This window comes from Dryobates pubescens, chromosome 3 (assembly GCF_014839835.1).
Source record: "Dryobates pubescens isolate bDryPub1 chromosome 3, bDryPub1.pri, whole genome shotgun sequence".
NCBI lineage: Eukaryota > Metazoa > Chordata > Aves > Piciformes > Picidae > Dryobates > Dryobates pubescens.
This window is the reverse complement of record NC_071614.1, coordinates 7,355,811-7,375,487: the sequence shown is the minus strand read 5'-3', so window position 1 is coordinate 7,375,487 and position 19,677 is coordinate 7,355,811. Positions and strand designations below refer to the sequence as shown.

Sequence of the window (19,677 nt, the reverse complement as noted above, 5' to 3'; positions counted from 1 at the left end):
ACTGTCGCTGGCAGATGGAGCAACTTCCAGGGGCTTAAAAATGTTGATTCTCCAGCTCTTTCTTTCTTAAGTGCACTAATTTATCATTTTTGTGTGTGTGTGTGTTTCTACAGTTTCATAAACTTATAAATCTGACAAAATTCTAAAACCCTTTAATGATTTCTAGTCTCCTCCTCAAGTCAGTGACACCATTTCACAGAATCACCAAGGTTGGAAGAGACTTCAAAGATCATCAGGTCCAACCTGGCACCACAGACCCCATGACTAAACCATGGCACCAAGTGCCATGTCCAGTCCCCTCTTGAACACCTCCAGGGATGGGGACTCCACCACCTCCCTGGGGAGCACATTCCAATGGCTAACAACTCTCTCAGTGAAGAACTTTCTCCTCACCTCCAGCCTAAACCTCCCCTGGCACAGCTTGAGACTGTGTCCTCTTGTTCTGGTGCTGGTTGCTTGAGAGATGAGACCAACCTCCTTCTGGCTACAGCCTCCCTTCAGGTAGTTGTAGACAGCAATAAGGTCTCCCCTGAGCCTCCTCTTCTCCAGGCTAAACAACCCCAGCTCCTTCAGCCCCTCCTCACAGGGCTTGTGCTCAAGGCCTCTCCCCAGCCTCATTGCCCTTCTCTGGACACATTCAAGAGTCTCAATGTCCTTCTTAAACTGAGGGGCCCAGAACTGGACACAGTACTCCAGGTGTGGCCTAACCAGTGCTGAGTACAGGGCACAATGACTTCCCTGCTCCTGCTGGCCACACTATTCTTGATGCAGGCCAGGATGCCATTGGCCTTCTTGGCCACCTGGGCACACTGCTGGCTCATGTTTAGGCAGCTGTCAATCAGCACCCCTAGGTCCCTTTCTGTTTGGCAGCTCTCCAGCCACTCCAACCCCAGCCTGTAGCTCTGCATGGGGTTGTTGTGGCCAAAGTGCAGCACCCGGCACTTGGATTTGTTGAATTTCAGTCAGAACAGCTTCAGGAGGTGTTTCTGTAATGATCTATTGGGATGTAGCTATTTGTGTCTCAACCTCGAGTATTTTTCCTGCATAGCTAACATGATTTTCAAAAGTGCACGTTGGGTTTCTTCCTAATGCAAGATCTTAGATGAGAATAAACTTTGAAGGGATCCTGTTATGGGGGTTTTGCCCTCATTATCTTGACCTTAATTAATTCTGCAGGTTATTTATAGCTCCATGTCTGCCGTGGTGAAACCTGTACAGGCAGACTGACTCTGTCAGAAAATGTGTACTTGAAAAAATTCCAGGGTCATTTCTGCTTTAGAGTAGGATCTTTACTCCAGCCTGGCTTCTCAGGGACCAGGATCTTTACTCCAGCCTGGCTTCTCAGGGACCAGGATCTTTACTCCAGCCTGGCTTCTCAGGGACCAGGATCTTTACTCCAGCCTGGCTTCTCAGGGACCAGGATCTTTACTCCAGCCTGGCTTCTCAGGGACCAGGATCTTTACTCCAGCCTGGCTTCTCAGGGACCAGGATCTTTACTCCAGCCTGGCTTCTCAGGGACCAGGATCTTTACTCCAGCCTGGCTTCTCAGGGACCAGGATCCTTACTCCAGCCTGGCTTCTCAGGGACCAGGATCCTTACTCCAGCCTGGCTTCTCAGGGACCAGGATCCTTACTCCAGCCTGGCTTCTCAGGGACCAGGATCCTTACTCCAGCCTGGCTTCTCAGGGACCAGGATCCTTACTCCAGCCTGGCTTCTCAGGGACCAGGATCCTTACTCCAGCCTGGCTTCTCAGGGACCAGGATCCTTACTCCAGCCTGGCTTCTCAGGGACCCGTCTGGGCTTCTGTTGTGGGAAGCCCTGCTGATGTAGCCATCTCACATGACTGACATACAAATACTACCTCCAGAAGTGCTACCCTGTAGTGTTTTCCTACCTCACTTGAACCTCTAAAGCTGTGCATTAGCTGGCACAACTGTATCAGCCTATTGCTGATACAGCGAGGAATGACTGGCACTTGATGCAAACAAATCTTATGGTACTGGAGATTGCCAGTGGAAATCCTTCCATGCCTCTTCTCAGCTGCATAAAAATGAGGTGCATGCAAGAGAACACCACCAAATAGCCTTTCTTTGTCAAAAAGTTCAACACTTTATAGCATACATGTGTGTTCCAAGCAAAGACATTTGTCCTTTCTCTCTGGTCTGCAAAATAGGATTGAGTGGTAAAATAGTAAGTAAAAAAATATGTAAGCAAAATGGAACTGTCAGCAGTGAGGGGTGGGGGAGGGGAAGCCTCTCTGGATTTTTCAAGTCCCCTTTTCAACTCATTTGTGTTGTAAAACCACACTTCCACAGGCTTGCTTAGAACCAGGCCTGCAGCTAAATATTTACCCAACAGATTTTGTTAAATCATGTTCGGTGCCTCTGGAAATGAATTCACACCTCTAATTCCTGAGTACCCTTTGCCTCTGGGCATCTCTAGTGAAATGCAGGTATTAGAAGAGATGAAATAGAGTTGAGATAACTGATAAGCTGAGTCAATAAGCAATGGATTGAGAGGACAGAGTGATCCTTTGTCTCTCCAGGGTTTAGAAATGGAAATTTTGGAGCTGAAAAACTGAACTTGACTGGGTTATTTCAGGTCCTTCAGATGATGTTTGAGAAGGCTTTTCAGTTGGGCTATCAGACTTCCTGCACTCTCCAGGTCATCTCTAGCCCTTCCCAAGTTAGATCTCCTGGGGAAAAAGCAGTAGGCATGTGGATGTCCCACCACCCACTGCACCAGTGGGACATGAGGAGGAAAGTTCTGTAGGAAATCAGCAGCAGCACCTGGTGACAGCCCACACAGCTTGGGGTGCAGCTGGAGCATGGACACTGTCTTCTTGGAAGTGCCTTGGTCAGGAAGAAAAGCAGCAAAGTGGTCAGCTGTCCCTGAGCAGTCAGCTGTATGTTCATTTATGGTTTAGTTGATTGGGTAGTGTTGGATGATAGGTTGGACACGATGATCTCGAAGGTGTCTTCCAACCTGGTTAATTCTATTCTATTCTATTCTATTCTATTCTATTCTATTCTATTCTATTCTATTCTATTCTATTCTATTCTATTCTATTCTATTCAGCAGCCTCACTGAAGTCCCTGGCAGGGCAAAGAATTATCCTGCACAGGTGAAAATGGTTGACTTACAGCCTGCAAAACATCCATCTTCTGTTAGAGCTTTATGTAAATGATTGCCTTGTTCTCAATATATGTAGGATAGGTCTCAGCAGAAAGAGAAGGAAGATGAGATCTTTGCAAATTAATTTGAGGAAGCTTAGCCTTTGTGGAATGTGACAGAAACACCTACAGTGGCCTCATGGTGCTGAGTGGCTGTCTCAGCTGCTTTGGCACTCCTTGTAACCCATTGCTAATGTTACACAAATCATTTTCCCACAGCAGTTGATGTGTTCTGTGCATCCTAGAGCAGTGCTTGAGTAAGGAGCATGTCTTCTCTCTCAGCTGCCCTTAGATGAGTGCTTCTGAGAAGCTATCTGCTTCATTTTACATGAACAAAAACCTCTTTCAACAACTGTTTGGGGATTTCAAAGCAGATGAGGAGTCTTTACAGCCCTAGCTGCCAGTTTGATTAGCTGTGCTGCTTCTGGGCTTTCCTGTGCTCCCCTTGGCTTTCTTCAGGTTCCTTCCTCACAATGGGAAAGGTAGATTCGAGACGCTGAATGGAAGTCTGCTTGCAAGCATAATTCTACCGACTGAAATGTTTATGCTGCGTTGGAAGGATTTTAATAACCAAAATGTTCTTTTACGATATAATTAATACTGGTTTATTAAAAAAATGTTCTTCTTCAAGCATATTTTGCATAAACAACAGTAGCTCGAGTTTAGCAGGGTCCAAAGTGCATGTCTGAGAGGGAAGAGCAGGATCAGTGCCTGGTGTGCAGCAGCCTGTTTCTGCTGTGTCTGTTTACAAACATCCCCAGCCATTATCTTTGCATTCAATGCTTCAAGCATTAGCTTTCTGTTCTGGCTTAGCCTGGGAGACTATTTGCCACATAATGATGCTGTATTTCATTTTCTTCTGTGCAGCATTGTAATAATTATCGTGCCTAATAAAATAATGTCAGATTTTAATTAGGTTAAAAGTAATTTGGGATATTAAGGCTTTTATTTGAGAAAATAAACTAGCCAATAGTGCATATCAAGCTGTCCATTTCTTTTTGTTTGCATTTGCTTTCATTTCCTGTCAGCCTTTACTTGTTGAAATAAGGGAGGGTTGGGGTTTTGTTTTTTTCCCCCTTTAATTGTTTTTAAGTTACTGCAGCCCTTCACGGCCTTACCTCTATCACTTTGATGTTGTAGTGAGGACATAAGATGCCTGCCTTACTATTTATTAAATGGGTAGTTTTGCAAAGAAATCCTGTTCCTAGTAAATAGCTGCACCTTATTAATCACTGAAATTAATTAACTAGACTGATGTGAAAGGGTATGGTAATGTTACACGAGAGCAGCCCAGCAACGGGAGGCCTACATTTGCTGGGAGGCAAAGACAGCATACATTTGCATCAAAGACACTTCTGTAACAGAAAAGCTTATGCTAACCTTCTGTGGTGGGATACTACAGGAATAAGCAATGATGTAGGAACTGACATAAAACGTAGTGTACTTTCTAGTGCACTTTTGTAAGTGTCCTGAATAGCATCTCAACGTGCATCCAAGTTTTGAAGAGAAGGATGAAATGGGGGGAAATCCTTCTGTTTCTTCCACCCCTCTCCTTAATTCTGTAATTCCTTTTTCTTTCCAAGTGACATCCAGCACTCTTTAAGCTTTCACATCACATGTGGAGGAGGTATGTTCTCTGTTAGGCAGATCTCTGTACGTGACTGAAGCTTATCTTGTGTGTGGAGATATTCTGACTCCTTGAAGTGCTAGTTCCAAGAACGTTGCCTTTCATATACACTGTTTGTAGGCTGTTCTTTTTGTTAAGTGTTTAAGAACTAAACAGAAGACCTTTGAGTCCAGGTCAGCAGTCTTTCCTCTTCAGCTAAGTAGTTGATTGGCATCAATGGGCTTTGTGTCCAGTCTGTGTGTAAAGGATAGATTCAGCAAAGCTTTTGCTGACTTGGAGCCCGTCTGAGTTTGCCTCAGAAGGCGGCTCAGAGATGTTCATATTTGCCTGTAATTTCTCACTACTTAAATTTTTAACAAATGCAGGCATCTCATTGCTGGGATTTTTTTCCTCCTGTTTCTTCTGTTATCATATAGTGCTGCCAGCCTACCTGTTCTGTTTCTGTTAGATTTGACTGTATTGCTGTACTGTCCATGGGTGTACAGGCAGGCAGGTATGGAACACGAACAGGCAGACACTGACTCTAATCATTCTGCCTTTGGAATAGTTAGCATCTCAACTGACTATCTTGAGGGATTGAGCTGTTATAGCTAAGGCTGCCAAGTAAAATCAACCATGCATGTGGAACTTGTTTTCCCACCACAAACGCAGAGACTTAAGACTTGCGTCCTTCAGTGTGATGTGGTACTTCAAAACAGAATTAAAAGCAACACGTTGGCATCTGCTTTAAAAGAATCCTCAGCTGAAAACAGCCACTGAAACGACCAAATTGTATTGCATTTATCCAATCAGGAACTTCAGGCCCCTCACAGAAGGGATATGGCCAGGTAAAATAAGAGTAAGTCTCCCATTTCGTTACTCCCAGACAACAGCTAATTGCTAAAAATGCCTTCTTCAGCTATTAATTAGATCAGCCTGTAGGCTGCTCTTGCTTGCATTAAGGATCTGATTTCTCTCTGCATGAAATTCATACAGACTCAGTAATCAAAGCTCTTTTTTTTTGTCTCAGAAGGTATACTTAACCCAAATATGCTCATAAATTTGTTAATTCCCATCCTAGTGCCATTCTTCTGTCCTAGTGCCTGCTCTCACTGAACTTCAAGACAAATTAACAGCTACCACTACAAAAGGATTTATTTGAGCAATTTAATCAGTGCCTCATCATTCTTAATTGATTTTTCCACCTTTCCCCCACTTAGATGTGGAGATACTTGGGTTGCCATTGGAAGGGGTTTCAAGATTCTTTTGTTTTTGTAGCTGTAGATACAATCCAGACTCTGGTTCTGTGCATTCAGTTGTTATAATGTTTCAGAAAATTGAAAAGTGACAAAGTTTAAATTCTTCTGGGATGGCAGTTGAGTAATGGAAGGTTTTTTTTCCTTGGCTGATAAGGATTTTTTTTTTTAGCTTGTCTCAATCAGTGACTATTCAACTAATTGTTTGGATGCTGAAATGTTTGATCAGGTGAGGTTCCAGAAGCCAACAGCCTCTCTGTTGAAGAATTTGACTGTCCAACAATACTTTTAATTTTGGTGAAAGATTTTCACAGGGAACAACAAAGGAGCTCAATGATTTCAGCTGCCTGGGAATGTGTCTTCTCCCACAGCTACCATTTGGTTTATTTAGTTGTTGTTATAATTCTGAGGAGATGAAAGTACCTACTGTCCTACAGCAAATAATCGTCAAATCCCTATTTACAAAAACTGACAACTTGGATTATATTAAAATTGGCAGAAGCCAGGAAATGCTTCCCCAACACAATTGTATCACCGACAGCTTACTCCTAATGAATTTGAGTTTAATTAGGGTAGCACAAGAAGAACTGAAAGATCCTTTTGACTAGGTATAAGAGTTCAATTATATGTGAAATCCTGCAACCTCCTTTGTGTCCCCACAACGGCAAGTAAAAAGACCCGAGAGAAAAGGAGAGTACCAAAGTATCAGAGTATCAATTACCTGCTTCCTGTGATAACCTCCTTACCACTTTTTTATCCTGTGAGTTTCATTACCATTTTCCCTATGAATTAGTCCTAGCCAACTGAAAGAAGCACAGCTGCAAATCTGAGTGTTTAAGGGTGATCAATACTTCATTGATCTTGTATTTTTCAGAAGAAAAAAAGTCATTTTTAAACCAACATACATTGCAAGTAAAACAATGGTTTGGGTGAAACCCAGCTGCATGTTGAGGGTGTGACAAAACCCAGCAGCCAAGCAGATTGGACATTCTGTATGGTCACCTTTTGGGCCCAAGTTTTTGGGGGTTTCTTCTCTCGCTGTGTTTTGAGTATAACAAAAGAGAAATCACTGTTAGCAGAGGCTATTTCTAACTACCCCTGTGTTGAACTGAGGCTCTGAAACGCTGTGCATGAGTGTACAGGAAATCGATAGCTGCTTTATTTGTTTTAAAGCATTTAATAAAACTTAGGCAAAATATAATTTTGAAACAGGCATTTGAACAGGGCTTTGAAAAGCTGTATTTAAATCTGTGCCAGCCAGCTAAAAATCAATCCCTGCTCTGCCCTGTTCTGTTTATCGGAACTGTTATCAGAAGTGATGGCAGTGGAGCCCCGCAGAAGAGTTAAGATAGCCAAGATAGAAGTCAGAAGAGAATTAAATGTATTAACTTTTTTGTAATCCTGAATTTGCAAAATGTGGCAAAAATAAGAGGCAGACTTGCTGAGGCTCGTGTTGGAGATGAGCTTAGCAACAGCTTTTGTTTTCCTCCTTCACTGTAAAAAGCTCATCTAGATAAAACACAAACATGCATTGTAAGTGCAATGCAATTATACCTAGCCTCAGGACAGAGCACTGAACAATTCTGTGATAGTGCCAAAGATTAGTCCTGGAATGTAAAACTCGGAGAGACCTATTAGGGATCTGCTTCATTAAAAGATGTGGCACAAGGCATTCATAAGGTACCAATAAATCCATTAAGAGGAAGAGGACTTTGAAATGGCCGTTCATGATTCTTGTTATTAACTTCAAGGGTTGCTGAGGTTGGTGACTTTGCAAATACAGTTTTAGCTAGCACTCACTATCCCTTTTAACTCTCTGTCCTCCAGTCCAAATTCACTTTGAAATAAGCAGCCTTCACTGTGCTCTAGTTGGCTGAGCAGCAGCCACCTGCCAGGGATGAATTTGGAGGAGAAGAGGAAAAATCTGTGGAAAATTTCCTCTCTCGTATTGCTGTGAATGCTGCATAAACAGCACTCCAAAACTAACTGTTAACTGCAGCTTTTAAGCTCCTCATCAAGTCTCTGCAAGCTAGACCCTAGCAGGCTTTCATTTTAATAAATCAACATTTCTGATGCTGGTAGATCCTGAAAAGAAGCAAGTTTGTTATGTGTGGAGGGCATTTGGAGAGCACTGTCCTGAACAAAGGCAGACAATAAGCCTGCCCAGCTGAAGAATGTTACTGTGGTCGGCTCAGAGCTGGGTTTAAATGTTGACCAGCTGCAAAGAAAATAGCATCTGGTTTGTCAACAGCAAGAAAAATAGCCACTGAGAAACCAGCACAGTTCTCTGTATCCTAATGCTTCCAATTCCCAGAGATACCAAAGCAAATACCTAACATTTGACATTTTGTGGAAGAAAAGAGAAAAAAAATAGCTGTTTGTATTAGGAGCTGAAGGTCTCCTTGCTGAGGAGCTACAGAGTGCTCAGGTAAAGGATACTCAAGCCTGGCTGATATTTTCTACCAAGCAATGGTACTTCCTAAAGGTGGTCTTGAGATACTTGCTGTTGGTTTCACCAGTCTGCTGGAGCAAAACTTCCAGCTAGTAGTTGCCTCCCACAATGCTCCCAAACACGTCCGAGCTGCAGTGAGCACAACTGGACCAGACTTGGGCAGAGAAAAGTGTTTCTCTTTTTTCCTCTGTGCCTCCTGCAGTGGAAAACCCAACTTCTATGCAGTCTGAAATCAGGACTGTCAGGAATGTCACCAGTCAGGATTTGGATCCTCTATTATCAAATGCATGTCTGTGTCACAGCCATCACATGGGACTTGATAACATTTTTCATGCCACGATTAATCAATTTCAGCAGAGGCTTTTCCTCACTGGCATGCTTCCTGCCTCCCTGGGGCACTTCATCTGGCATGGGCCAATGGGATGGGGTTGTCTGGAAGTGTTAATGGGGTGGCTTTTCTCAGAGCCATCAAACTCTGTGTGTGTGAGGTAAGGATTTCTGGACAGTATATGGATCTCTTCACAGGGGAGCTCCTTCTCCAGGTATACAGGCAATTACTTCCTTTGATATTTTTTTGTGGAGCTAATGATTTAATCATGGCAGGCATTGCTTTTCCCATGCAGGGGTAGCTCAAGAATTGGAAATGCTCAAATGTCAAGAAGGATGATGTCAAACAAGGGCTGATAAAATACATTATTTACCCTTTAAATACTAAAGCAAGAAAAACACTTGTGGGAAAGAAATTATTACAGCACTCCTAAATCAATGCAGCACAACAGCAAAGGAAAGCAAAATGAGGCATTTAGTTCTCTCTTTATGTACATTATATAATATTCCCTCCCAGGTTTTATAAGCAAATAAAGTGTATGAAAGAAATAGACCAGCTATATATCTGATACATGATCAGCATGAAGATGAAATTGTAATCCAAAGGGATCAAATCAAACTAAATGATCTCTTTCTCTCCTGTTTTCCTTCAAGCGCTGCAGACATCATCAAAGTTTTCAGCTTGAAATCCAGGTAGAAAAGAACCCTTCCCAGTGCCTTTTGCAGAGGCTGGAAACCTTATGCTTCGACTGATTTCTGCTCTGGAATGGCTGTAATATATTGCAGCCTTAATACCTTGCTAATTGGTACCTTACTAATTAGCCCGTGACAAGAATTTTAATTAGCTGCTCAGTAGGTGTTCTCCCGACCTACAGTGGAGGAGCTGCTTCCTAGGGGTGGGGGGAAGTGAAAGGAAAAAGATAGTGAGAGGATCAATGGCAGGCGAATAAAATCTAATCCTTGCTATGGGAAGAATTTGCATTAATTAATATTTTTCAGAATTATGTCTCTAATAATTGAATCTGTTTTATAGAGTACATGAAAGTTGACTTTGTGAATTTCTCTTTTCTCTCTTTTGGAACAAATGGTACTTCCCCCCCTCCCCCCACCCTGTGACTTGATAACGTGTTGTAAGCACAATGAGAAGTGTTGGAACATGACTGCAGTCAGCTGTTCTCATGGCCAGCCACAGGGATTGAGCTGAGCACATCTCAGGCTTGGAGACTGAGTCTCTGTAACCTGAGTTAAGGAGCTGAGCTGAGTACCTGTGAGCTGGATCTAAGTGAACAAGGCTGAAAAGGGAGCTAATCAACACCCATGACCAATGGTGTTAGTTGAGCCTGCGCCATAGCACATCCTAGAGTTAAAAGTGCTTATGAAAAGCTTGGAAGACACAGTTGAGTGCCTGTCAGCTCAGTAACAACATTGATGGGCATCACCTGTCATTTTTCTACTAGGAAAAGATTTGTAGGAGGAGTAGAAAGGCAACAAAGCTGGTGAAGGGTCTCGAGAACAAGTCTTCTTGAGTGGCTGAGGGAACTGGGGTTGTTTAGTCTGGAGAAGAGGAGGCTAAGGGGAGACCTCACTGCTCCCCACAACTCCCTGAAAGGAGGTTGTAGGAAAGTGGTGGAAGCCTGGAGTTTTTATGGCCAGGCTGGATGTGGTTCTGAGCAACCTGATCTAGTGTGAGGTGTCCTTGCCCATGGCAGGGGTTTGGAACTGGGTGATCCTTGAGGTCTCTTCCAATCCTGACAATTCTGTGATCTGTGAGTGTTGGTCTCTTCTCCCTAGTGTCAGATGATGGAACAAGAGGAAGTGGCCTGTAGCTGTGCCAGGGGAGGCTTGAGTTGGTCATTAAGAAAATTTTCTTTACTGAAAGAGTGCTCAGGCGCTGGAACAGGCTTCCCAGGGAGCTGGTGGAGTCACTGTCCCTGATGGTGTTCAAGAGATGTATGAATATGGCACTTTGTGACATGTTTATAGTGAGCATGGTGGCCTTAGGTTGATCTTTGGACTTGATGCTCTTAGAGAGGTCTGTGGTGACAGGTTGGACTCGATGATCCTCGAGGTCTCTTCCAACCTTAGTGATTCTGTGATACTGTGATAGAGGTCTTTTCCAACTGAAACAGTTCTGTGATTCTAAGATACCTATCTGAAAACACTGCCACTGCTAATGTTCTTCTCATCTTGACAGCATACATCCCCTTGCAGAGGATTCTAGGCTTGTCACGTGGCATGAAAGCTACTTGAAAGTCTGCACAACACCTAGTGCAGTGAGAGTCTTAAAAACACAAATACAAAGTTTCTTCCCTCCCCACGGAAGCCTGAGTTGTGTGTGTATAAATATAAAGTTATTTGTCAGGTCTGGTAATCCCCACAAGACCCAGCAGTGAAAAGGGTGATTCAGTTTTGGTAGATAATGGGACATTATGAGGAGTGATGTTCAGGTCCAGGGAACATTTTATATAAGGAGATATAAACATCAATAAAAGTTAAGGAGAGGATGAATTGCACAGAAGGGAAAACCAGCTAATGATTTTTTTTTACCCCACTGAAGGGACACATTAGGAGTGAGCTCTCTGAAGGAAGAGGGGAAATTGCTGTACAATTTACATTATTTGAGAGAGATCCCCTTTTATTTAATTTTGACTGGGACAATTATTCCACGTGGTGCCTAAGGTCACAGGTAAGCCACATTCCAGTGGATGCATTGTAGATATTTTAAATCTAGGGGATGTTTTTACCCAAGAGGCAGTATGAGGTGGTGGAAGCACCATCCCTGGAGGTTTTTAAGGCCAGGCTGGATGTGGCTCTGAGCAACCTGATCTAGTGTGAGAGTCGTTAGACATCGTAATGTGTTGCCCAGGGAGGTGGTGGAGTCACCACCCCTGGAGGTGTTCAAGAGGGGATTGGACGTGGCACTTGGTGCCATGGTTTAGTCATGAGGTCTGTGGTGACAGGTTGGACTTGATGATCTTGGAGGTCTCTTCCAACCTTGGTGATTCTGTGTGATTCTCTGTCCCTGCCCATGGCATGGGGGTTGGAACTAGAGGATCCTTGAGGTCCCTTCCGACCCTAACAATTCTGTGAGGGGAGGGAGAATAAAGTCTTACCCCTTTTGGTTTTGACACAGGTTGCAAAGCACACTGTGACTCCAACATGGATGTTAGAGAACGTTGGTGAAATGAAAACAGCAAATTAATACATGGACAAAAAAAAATCCTCGGAGATTGAAGTGTAAACTGTATTGTGAAAGCAGATGATGGTGGTGTAATCCTTGTGCCAAAATCAAAATAACCCAGCCTCAGACAATGTGAAGTGCACATGGGCTGAGAATCACTTGCACGTTGTAGAATAATTCTGAGTACAGCAGAAGTCAGAGAAAATTATGATGGCCTGTGACCCACTCTACAAATAATAAAAGTTAATCTACAACTGTATTTGCTCTGAAGTATTCACTTAAGTGCCCTGCCTGGTGAATGATGCTATCTTTTCCCAGGGCTTTATTAACCCACCTGTCCTGCGAGGTCTGGCCATTTATCATGGCAAATTTGTCTCCTGCTGTGAGTTCGATTAGAACCAGAAAGAGGTGGGGAGCTCAAGCTGAGGTCAGGGGGATTACCTCGGTTTTTCATCCTTTATGGGCAGAGATTTAAGGCAGATCCAGATACAAAAGGCATTAGCACTTGCTGTCTAATTAGGATGCAGGTTGGGCCTGGTGTATCTTGAGGTATATCTGGTCCTGCAGGTAGATGTGAGTCTTCCATAGCACCTTTAAGCTAGCGAGACACCAGCTGCCTGCAGGTCAGAGGCTGTGTGGCCACTTCTGTATAGCACTGCACTGGAAGCTGTGCCCTCTGCAGGGAAACAGAATGTATTAGCTCACACTTAATGCCATGCTGCACACATCTGTATCACTTCTGGCCAAATTAGAGGTGAATAAGGGTGAACTTCCCTGCAAATAGGCTACAGCCACATCCTTTATTCAATTCCTAGTGGGACTGCTGCTTGCATCACAAAATGTCCACATAGACAGCACTTTAGTGGAGCCTTTATCAGTTCTTCTGTGAAGTGAATAGGCTGTTTGGAAAAGGCAGCTGTGATGTGTCACCACTTTGTTTGAACCTTTTGGAAGGTAAAAGCCCCCACAAAATCAAGCATCTCTTATATGCTGGCTTTGCTTTCTCTAAGAGATAAAAGGGAACTGGTTTTCTATCCTGAGTCCTTCAGCATCCAGTGCTTTTATTCTTCCTGTTACATACATCTGTGGGTTTGCTATGGTGGAATATTTTGGATTGCAGGTCTCCACAGAACATGTTCCTTATATCCCAGGTGGTCCAATGTTGTTTTACACAGTCTAGTCAAGATAAGGATGTAGGTTACAATGCAGGTCAGAAGCCCTAACCAGACTTGGCAGGGAGGAAAGGATATTGGTTTGCTAGAATAATTACCCATAGGAAGTGGTGATACTGACACTGCCTTCTTCTTTTGAGTGCTGCTAAAGATGTTTATCTTCACTCTGAAGCCTTTAGTCTTTTATGGTTTGGCTGCTGACTGTGAAGGAAGCTGTCTCTTCTCTGTGCTCCATCCAGCAGTAGTGCTCTTCAAAATGCTCTGGGTTTTATATCTGAAAACTGAAGGAAAATATGTTCTTACTTCTGAGCCTTTTACTGGAACTCATTTAATCAGAGACATAGTGTCCTGAATTTGAATAAATATTTGGAGTGTATTTGCTTGAGTGAATAAGAGGGTATTATGTTGTGGAGTAGAGATTTAGTTGCTGTTGGGTGTTTTTTGGGGTGGGTTTTTTTTTTTGTCTTTCCACCCAGAATTGTCTAGAAAGGCATTTTCTGAGCTATAAAATAATATCCAAATCTTTTACCATTTCTTCTCTCTTACATAATTTAAAGAGAAGATTCCTTATTTAAGAAAACCTAAAATGAATTTCAGAGCTTGTGTTATGTAAGTCAGTTAGTTACATCAAGCAGAAAAACTGAACATTGCCTTTGGGAGAGAGAGAGAGAGGGGGAAAACAAATGCTGGAAAGCAGAATCCAGGGAATGGAGAACCATTTGGGGACCAGCTCCTCCGCAAACCCTGCCGTGGAGAGGCTGGCAAAAGGTCTGGGGTACACGTGGAGCACCAGTCGGCCTCAAAGGTTCTCCAGGATTGATTGTGGATGCTTACGTAGGTATGTTCAAGCCTGGGAATGATGCTCAATGTTTTCACATGGTTCTGTTTTCCAGAATGATTGAAGATTGTGGGAAAAGAGGAAATACCATGGCAGAAAGAAGGCAGCTGTTTGCAGAAATGCGTAAGTAATTCCTCGAAACCTTTCCCTGTGACAGCCCAAGCCAGGTGCAAGGCAGTGTCAGTAGGATTTATGCAAGCTTTCCCCTCTGAGCATCTGATACCTCCAGTGCACAAATGGTTCCATGCCATGAGACAAAAACTGCAGCAAAATGAGCTGACTTGACCAAAGGGCAGGAGGGAGGGATTTTCGACATCAGATACTGTGTGCTTATGTTATTCTCCTCAGTAGCTTCTTGCTGCAATACAGAGGCAGCGATGAGAAGGGATGAAGATCTCCAAAAGACCACATCTTTTAGTGGGGATCTCTGTGGTGGGTTGGCTCCAGCTAGCTGCTAAGCACCCACAAAACCATTTAATCCTCAACCAGCCCCCAGCAGGATAGGAGAGGATGTCGGGAGAGCAAAAGCAAGAGAACTCATTGCTTGAGCTCAAGACAGTTGATTGAGTGACAGGAAAAGAGAGGAAAAAATGACAACAAAAGCAACAGGTGATGGAAAAGTGGTCACTCATCACCTCCCAATAGCAGACTGAATGCCCAGTTAGTCTCTGGGCAGTGTCCACCTTGGAATAAACATCTCCCCACCTGCTTCTGTCCCTCCCCTAGTTTTACTGCTGAGCATGATGGTACAGACTATCCTTTTGGCCAGGTAGGGTCATCTGTGCTGGCTGTGTCCTGTCCCAAACTCTTGCCCACCCCCAGCCAGCTCTGAAAGCGTAGGAAACGGAAAGGCCTGGATACTGTGCAAGGACTGTTCAGTGACAGCTAAAACCTTGCTGTGTTGTCAACTCTTTTTTAGCCACAAATCTAAACCACAGCACCATGCAGGCTGCTATAAAGGAAGCAGTGAAATCACCTACTCCCAAAGTCATCTCACAATAATACCGCCTACTGTGTGTGTAAATAGTGAAGATAAAAAAGCAACATTATTGCCTACAACTTTGTTTATTTAGGATTAATACCTCAATTTGGGAAGCTCAGTGAGCCTGAGTGTCACTTTGCTTTGAGCCTCTGCATCTTGTTAAAAGGCTAAAGTTTTACAAAGTAGCTTCTTTTATTAGAACAGTTGAGAGGGATAAAGTTGCATTTTACTATGGAAAAAAGGGAAAACTTGGTGTTACAAGCATTATCCTCACCTTCACCAGTAAAGAAGTTGTCCAAAAGCTGTGATTGAGATACTTGAGGAGAAGAGAAAAGCCTCTGTAATTTAACCATGGACCTGAGGTTAAGTACCTAAGGGAACAGCTTAAGACAGCCAGCTGACAAAAGGAAGTAGCTGGGAATGCTGGGGAGGTGGTGTGGGAGAATCCCAGAATCAACCGGGTTGGAAAATACCTCAGAGATCATCAAGTCCAACCTATGACCTAATACCTAACACCTCCTGACAACTAAACCATAGCTCCACATCCAGTCCTCTTTTGAACACCTCCAGGGTTGGTGATTCCACCACGTCCCTGGGCAGTACATTCCAATGGCCAATTACCCTTTCTGTGAAGAACTTTCTCCTCACCTCAAACCTGAACTTCTCTTGGTGCAGCTTGAGCCTTTTTTCCAGTCAGGAAAAAGGAAGGGTCTGGGGAGAGGGAAGAGTATCATTCCCATTTTCATCTTGCAGGTCAGAGCCCATATGAAAAATTCGGGTCCAAATGGTTACAGATTGTTTAAAGAAAGTGTGGATGAAGGATGGCTACATGGCCACAGGGTACAACAGTGCAGCTGAGTGCCCAATCTAGTAGTGTCAAGAGGAAAGCATTCAGGAAGCATGTCTAAAATCAGAATAGGGCCATTTCCTCTTCCACTTCTCTTACAGCCAGATAGGACCTTATTTGGAAGTGTTTCATGTGGACAGTTCCTTAAGACCCTCTGGTTTCTGTAACTTGGTACCTTACTCAAATGAACAGCACAGGTTTTAGTCCTGTTGCAGGGCTAACCGTGGGGAAGGAGCAAATACATAACAATTGAACTGACTGTGTTTCCATGAGATGTGTGGTAAAATTAATAATCAGTCTTGTAATTCATAGACCATGTTGTAGCTATGAGGTAACAACTCTTTGAATAAGACACACCAGCCAAGAAGGAGAAAGATTGAAATCACCACCTCCTCATCCTCTTTTGAAGGTTTTTTTGGGAAATGTTATGAGTGATACACAACAGAAGGAGACCTAAAGACTCTCTGCCAGATTCTGTTGCCATCCTGCTCCTTCTTCACTATGCTCACATGTGGAATAGCTACCAGACAGTTCATACCCCTCTCCTAGACAGCTGCTGTGGAAATGTCAGATCTTTAAGTTGAAGCAGTCAGGTCTAAGCTATGTGTGAATAAGAGAGCTGACCCTCTGAGCTCCCATTGCAGTGAACACACCCCCACAAAAACAGAGGAAAAACCTCACAGCCTGTGCTTTATTTTAGCCCCCTTTGCAGACTGCTATCAGTCTTTTCATTACAGCATGATATTGTTTCTGATTTGGTTTGCTGGCAATACCTTGCTCTGATCTAGCATGGCAGCCAGAGATTTGTTATGTGCTTTGTTGTTAAATATTAAAATTAGATGGAGGTTTTCCCTGCTGTTGGAGCCTGGCCAGTGTGTCTTTTAGCCTGCAGCTTGACCAGATTGTTCTTCAAAGTGACAGACACAGTGGGCTGGCTATTCCTTGCTTTCCTGTATAAAAGTCTTTTTAACACTGTAGCTCCTGCCATTCCCCTTCTTTCTCCTCACCCCTCTCTGCTCTCCCTGCAAAGCAGAGAGCCTTGAGAATTATTAAACAGTCAGCTCATGTGTCCTCTTTGTTCTCTGGTTTCCCTGCTATCAAAGAAGGGACAGGTCATACGCTGTACTGATGTCACTGTTGTTCTCTTCCACTAGGGGCTCAAGATCTGGATCGCATCCGTTTGTCCACCTACCGAACAGCCTGCAAGCTCAGATTTGTTCAGAAGAAATGCAACTGTAAGTGTGTCAGCGCTGCTTTCCTCTGCCTTTGTCACTGGCTTGCCCCTGCACTCCTCACCTGGCCTTCCCATCAGTCACAAACCAGGCTTTGCAGAGGATGCTAATCAGGGTGCCTTGGCAGGTTTCAAATATTAACCTGTTTGTATAAGGAGCTTATGTCAGACATGCCAGCCACAGAAAGCTGAGCTCTGCTGCAGGCCACAGGCTTTAATTAATAAGCATGGTAACAACATTCTCCAGTTTTCTTGCATTTGTGGGGCCCTGCAGCATCCTGCATATTAAATGCTTTGATAGCAACTCCCTGAGAAGTGGAGGTTTCAGTCCGTGTCTATTTGGGGAGCAGCAAAGTCAGCCAGCTCCTTTTCTCTGAAGGACCTCTTCTAAGAGGGTGAACCTGCTTGTGACCCCTGCAGGTCTGTTTTCCTCCATCTAGACTTCATTCTTGAGAAGTTTCCCACTTGGTTATTGAGTTTTTAAGTGTTTCTTCTAAGATTCAGTTTTTCTGCTGTCATTTCTATCTGCATAGCTATGTGGTCTGAAGGTTAAAGGGCCAATACGTATAAAATCTGTGGTGGAGTCTATCCAGAATGGTTTGCCAGTACTTTGAGCAGTGGGGTTTGGTTTATGCATTTTACCAGACCTTTCCACACCAGCCTCACCCTAATCATAGAATCATAGAATTGTCAGGGTTGAAAGGGACCTCAAGGATCATCCAGTTCCACCTCCCCCTGCCATGGCCAGGGACACCTCACACTACATCAGGTTGCTCAGAGCCACATCCAGACTGGCCTTAAAAACCTCCAGGGATGAGGCTTCCACCACCTCCCTGGGCAACCTGTTCCAGTGTCTCACCACCCTCATGGGGAAGAACTTCTTCCTCATATCCAGTCTGAATATATCCATTTCTACTTTTTTCCATGCCCCCCAGTCCTATCATTACCTGACACCCTAAAAAGTCCCTCCCCAGCTTTCTTGTAGGCACTCTTCAAATACTGAAAGGCCACAATAAGGTCTCCTTAGAGCCTTCTCTTCTCCAGACTGAACAGCCCCAACTCTGAGCCCTCTGCTCATCCTCGTGGCCCCTCTCTGGACACACTCCAGCACCTTCAGATCCTTCCTGTAATAGGGGCTCCAGAACTGGAATCAGGGTAGCACTTGTCAGCAGTAGCAGTATGGAGAGGACTTAATGCAGAGAAAACAGATTTTTGAAGTCTTTATATCTAAGCTGGACTGACAGCCTGGCCATGCTTGTGTTCTACCCAGTGGTAAGTATGTTAAGGAATGCTCACTGCAGATGGGGATTAACCCCTCCAGAGAGACTTCCTAGTTTGGGGGTTACATCTATCTGTGTTACAGAAATGTTTAGCTTATGCTGTCCAAACATACTGCAGGGGCCAAGCTGTGGTGGAAATGAGTTTGCAAAGTATTTATTAGGTTATTAGCTACGGAGCTGGGCAGTCAACCACTTCTGCAGCACATTTCTCTGGTTTTTAATGTATCTTTAGCTGAAGTATGAATTGCAGGATTAGCATTGCCACATCATAAGCAGGCTGCCAGACACAAAACCCAGGAGGGGTTTAGCACCTGCCCAGCAGCTGGCTGCTCCCATTGAGGAGGAAATGCCTTGAAAGACACTATTATGATTCATCTGGTTGTTTATTTTTAAAAATTTTATGTTTAAGAGGATGAAATTTTCATGCTAATAGAATACAATAGTCTGAGGTGACAAAAGTATCCAATTAAGTTGTCAGTGATAGCAAAGTCGTAACACTGATTGCTTTGATAACTGTATACAAAGCAAACGAAGCAATGTAAGGGTGAAATCACCTCATTGCTGGCAGGCTGAAAATATGGCTTGTACATCTTAACTTTGTTCCTCTTCTTTACCAGTTACAATCTGCTCTTGTGGAACCATTGCTTCTCTTCATAGAGAGCCAGTAGACATGCCCTTCAGTCTGCCAGCTTGTGCCCGGCAGTGCTTGCCTTCTGGTTGCTGTTGATAACCTAGGAGAAGTGATTTGTTGGTTTTATATCAAGACATAGACTGTATCAGCCCCTCCTGAAATGAAAAATGAAGGTATAACTTCAATGTCTTCCTAAGAATTAGGTTCAGTGTAGTTTAAGGAGTAACTCCTGTTGCTGTGGAAAGGGCTGAACCACCCCATGGTCTTTTCACCACCAAGAACAGTTTTCTTCTTGTTGCTTCTGGTAGACTACTGCTCTCCCAGGTGGCTTTCTCTTGTTAGTGGGAAGTCAGTCATTCATTCACCTGAAGTGATTTCAAGCAATGGCTGTCCAACACAAAGCTTCAAAACACAGAGCCACTGAACTGGCAGTGCCCTGAAATGGTTAATATCAGACCTCCTGCTCATGTCAGCTACTCTCTGCTTTTTTTTTCCCCCTCCCCCTGCAGAATTGGCCATTATGCATCACCTAATAGTAAGTTCAGGAGGAAAATAAAATGGACATGGGGGAAAAAATAATCAAACATTTCTGCTGCATCTCAGCTCTTTCATTTTGTGGAGAATATAAAAAGGAAAAGCTCAAAGGCAGTTCTGCTCCACTCCCATAGAAACTCCTGTCCATTCAAGCCATCCTTGTCTTC

At 43.7% G+C, this 19,677-nt stretch overlaps 1 protein-coding gene across 7 annotated transcripts in view; it reads left to right on the top strand.

Annotated features, from left to right (window-relative positions):
• Positions 1-19,677, top strand: part of DTNA (dystrobrevin alpha) — a 232,385-nt gene that overhangs the window by 122,647 nt on the left and 90,061 nt on the right. For all 7 annotated transcript variants that reach the window (XM_054179629.1, XM_054179624.1, XM_054179631.1 and 4 more), the window contains 2 exons: positions 14,061-14,128; positions 16,989-17,069. In XM_054179629.1, coding sequence (XP_054035604.1) covers positions 14,061-14,128; positions 16,989-17,069 — 149 coding nt within the window. The remainder of the gene's footprint in view (positions 1-14,060; positions 14,129-16,988; positions 17,070-19,677) is intronic.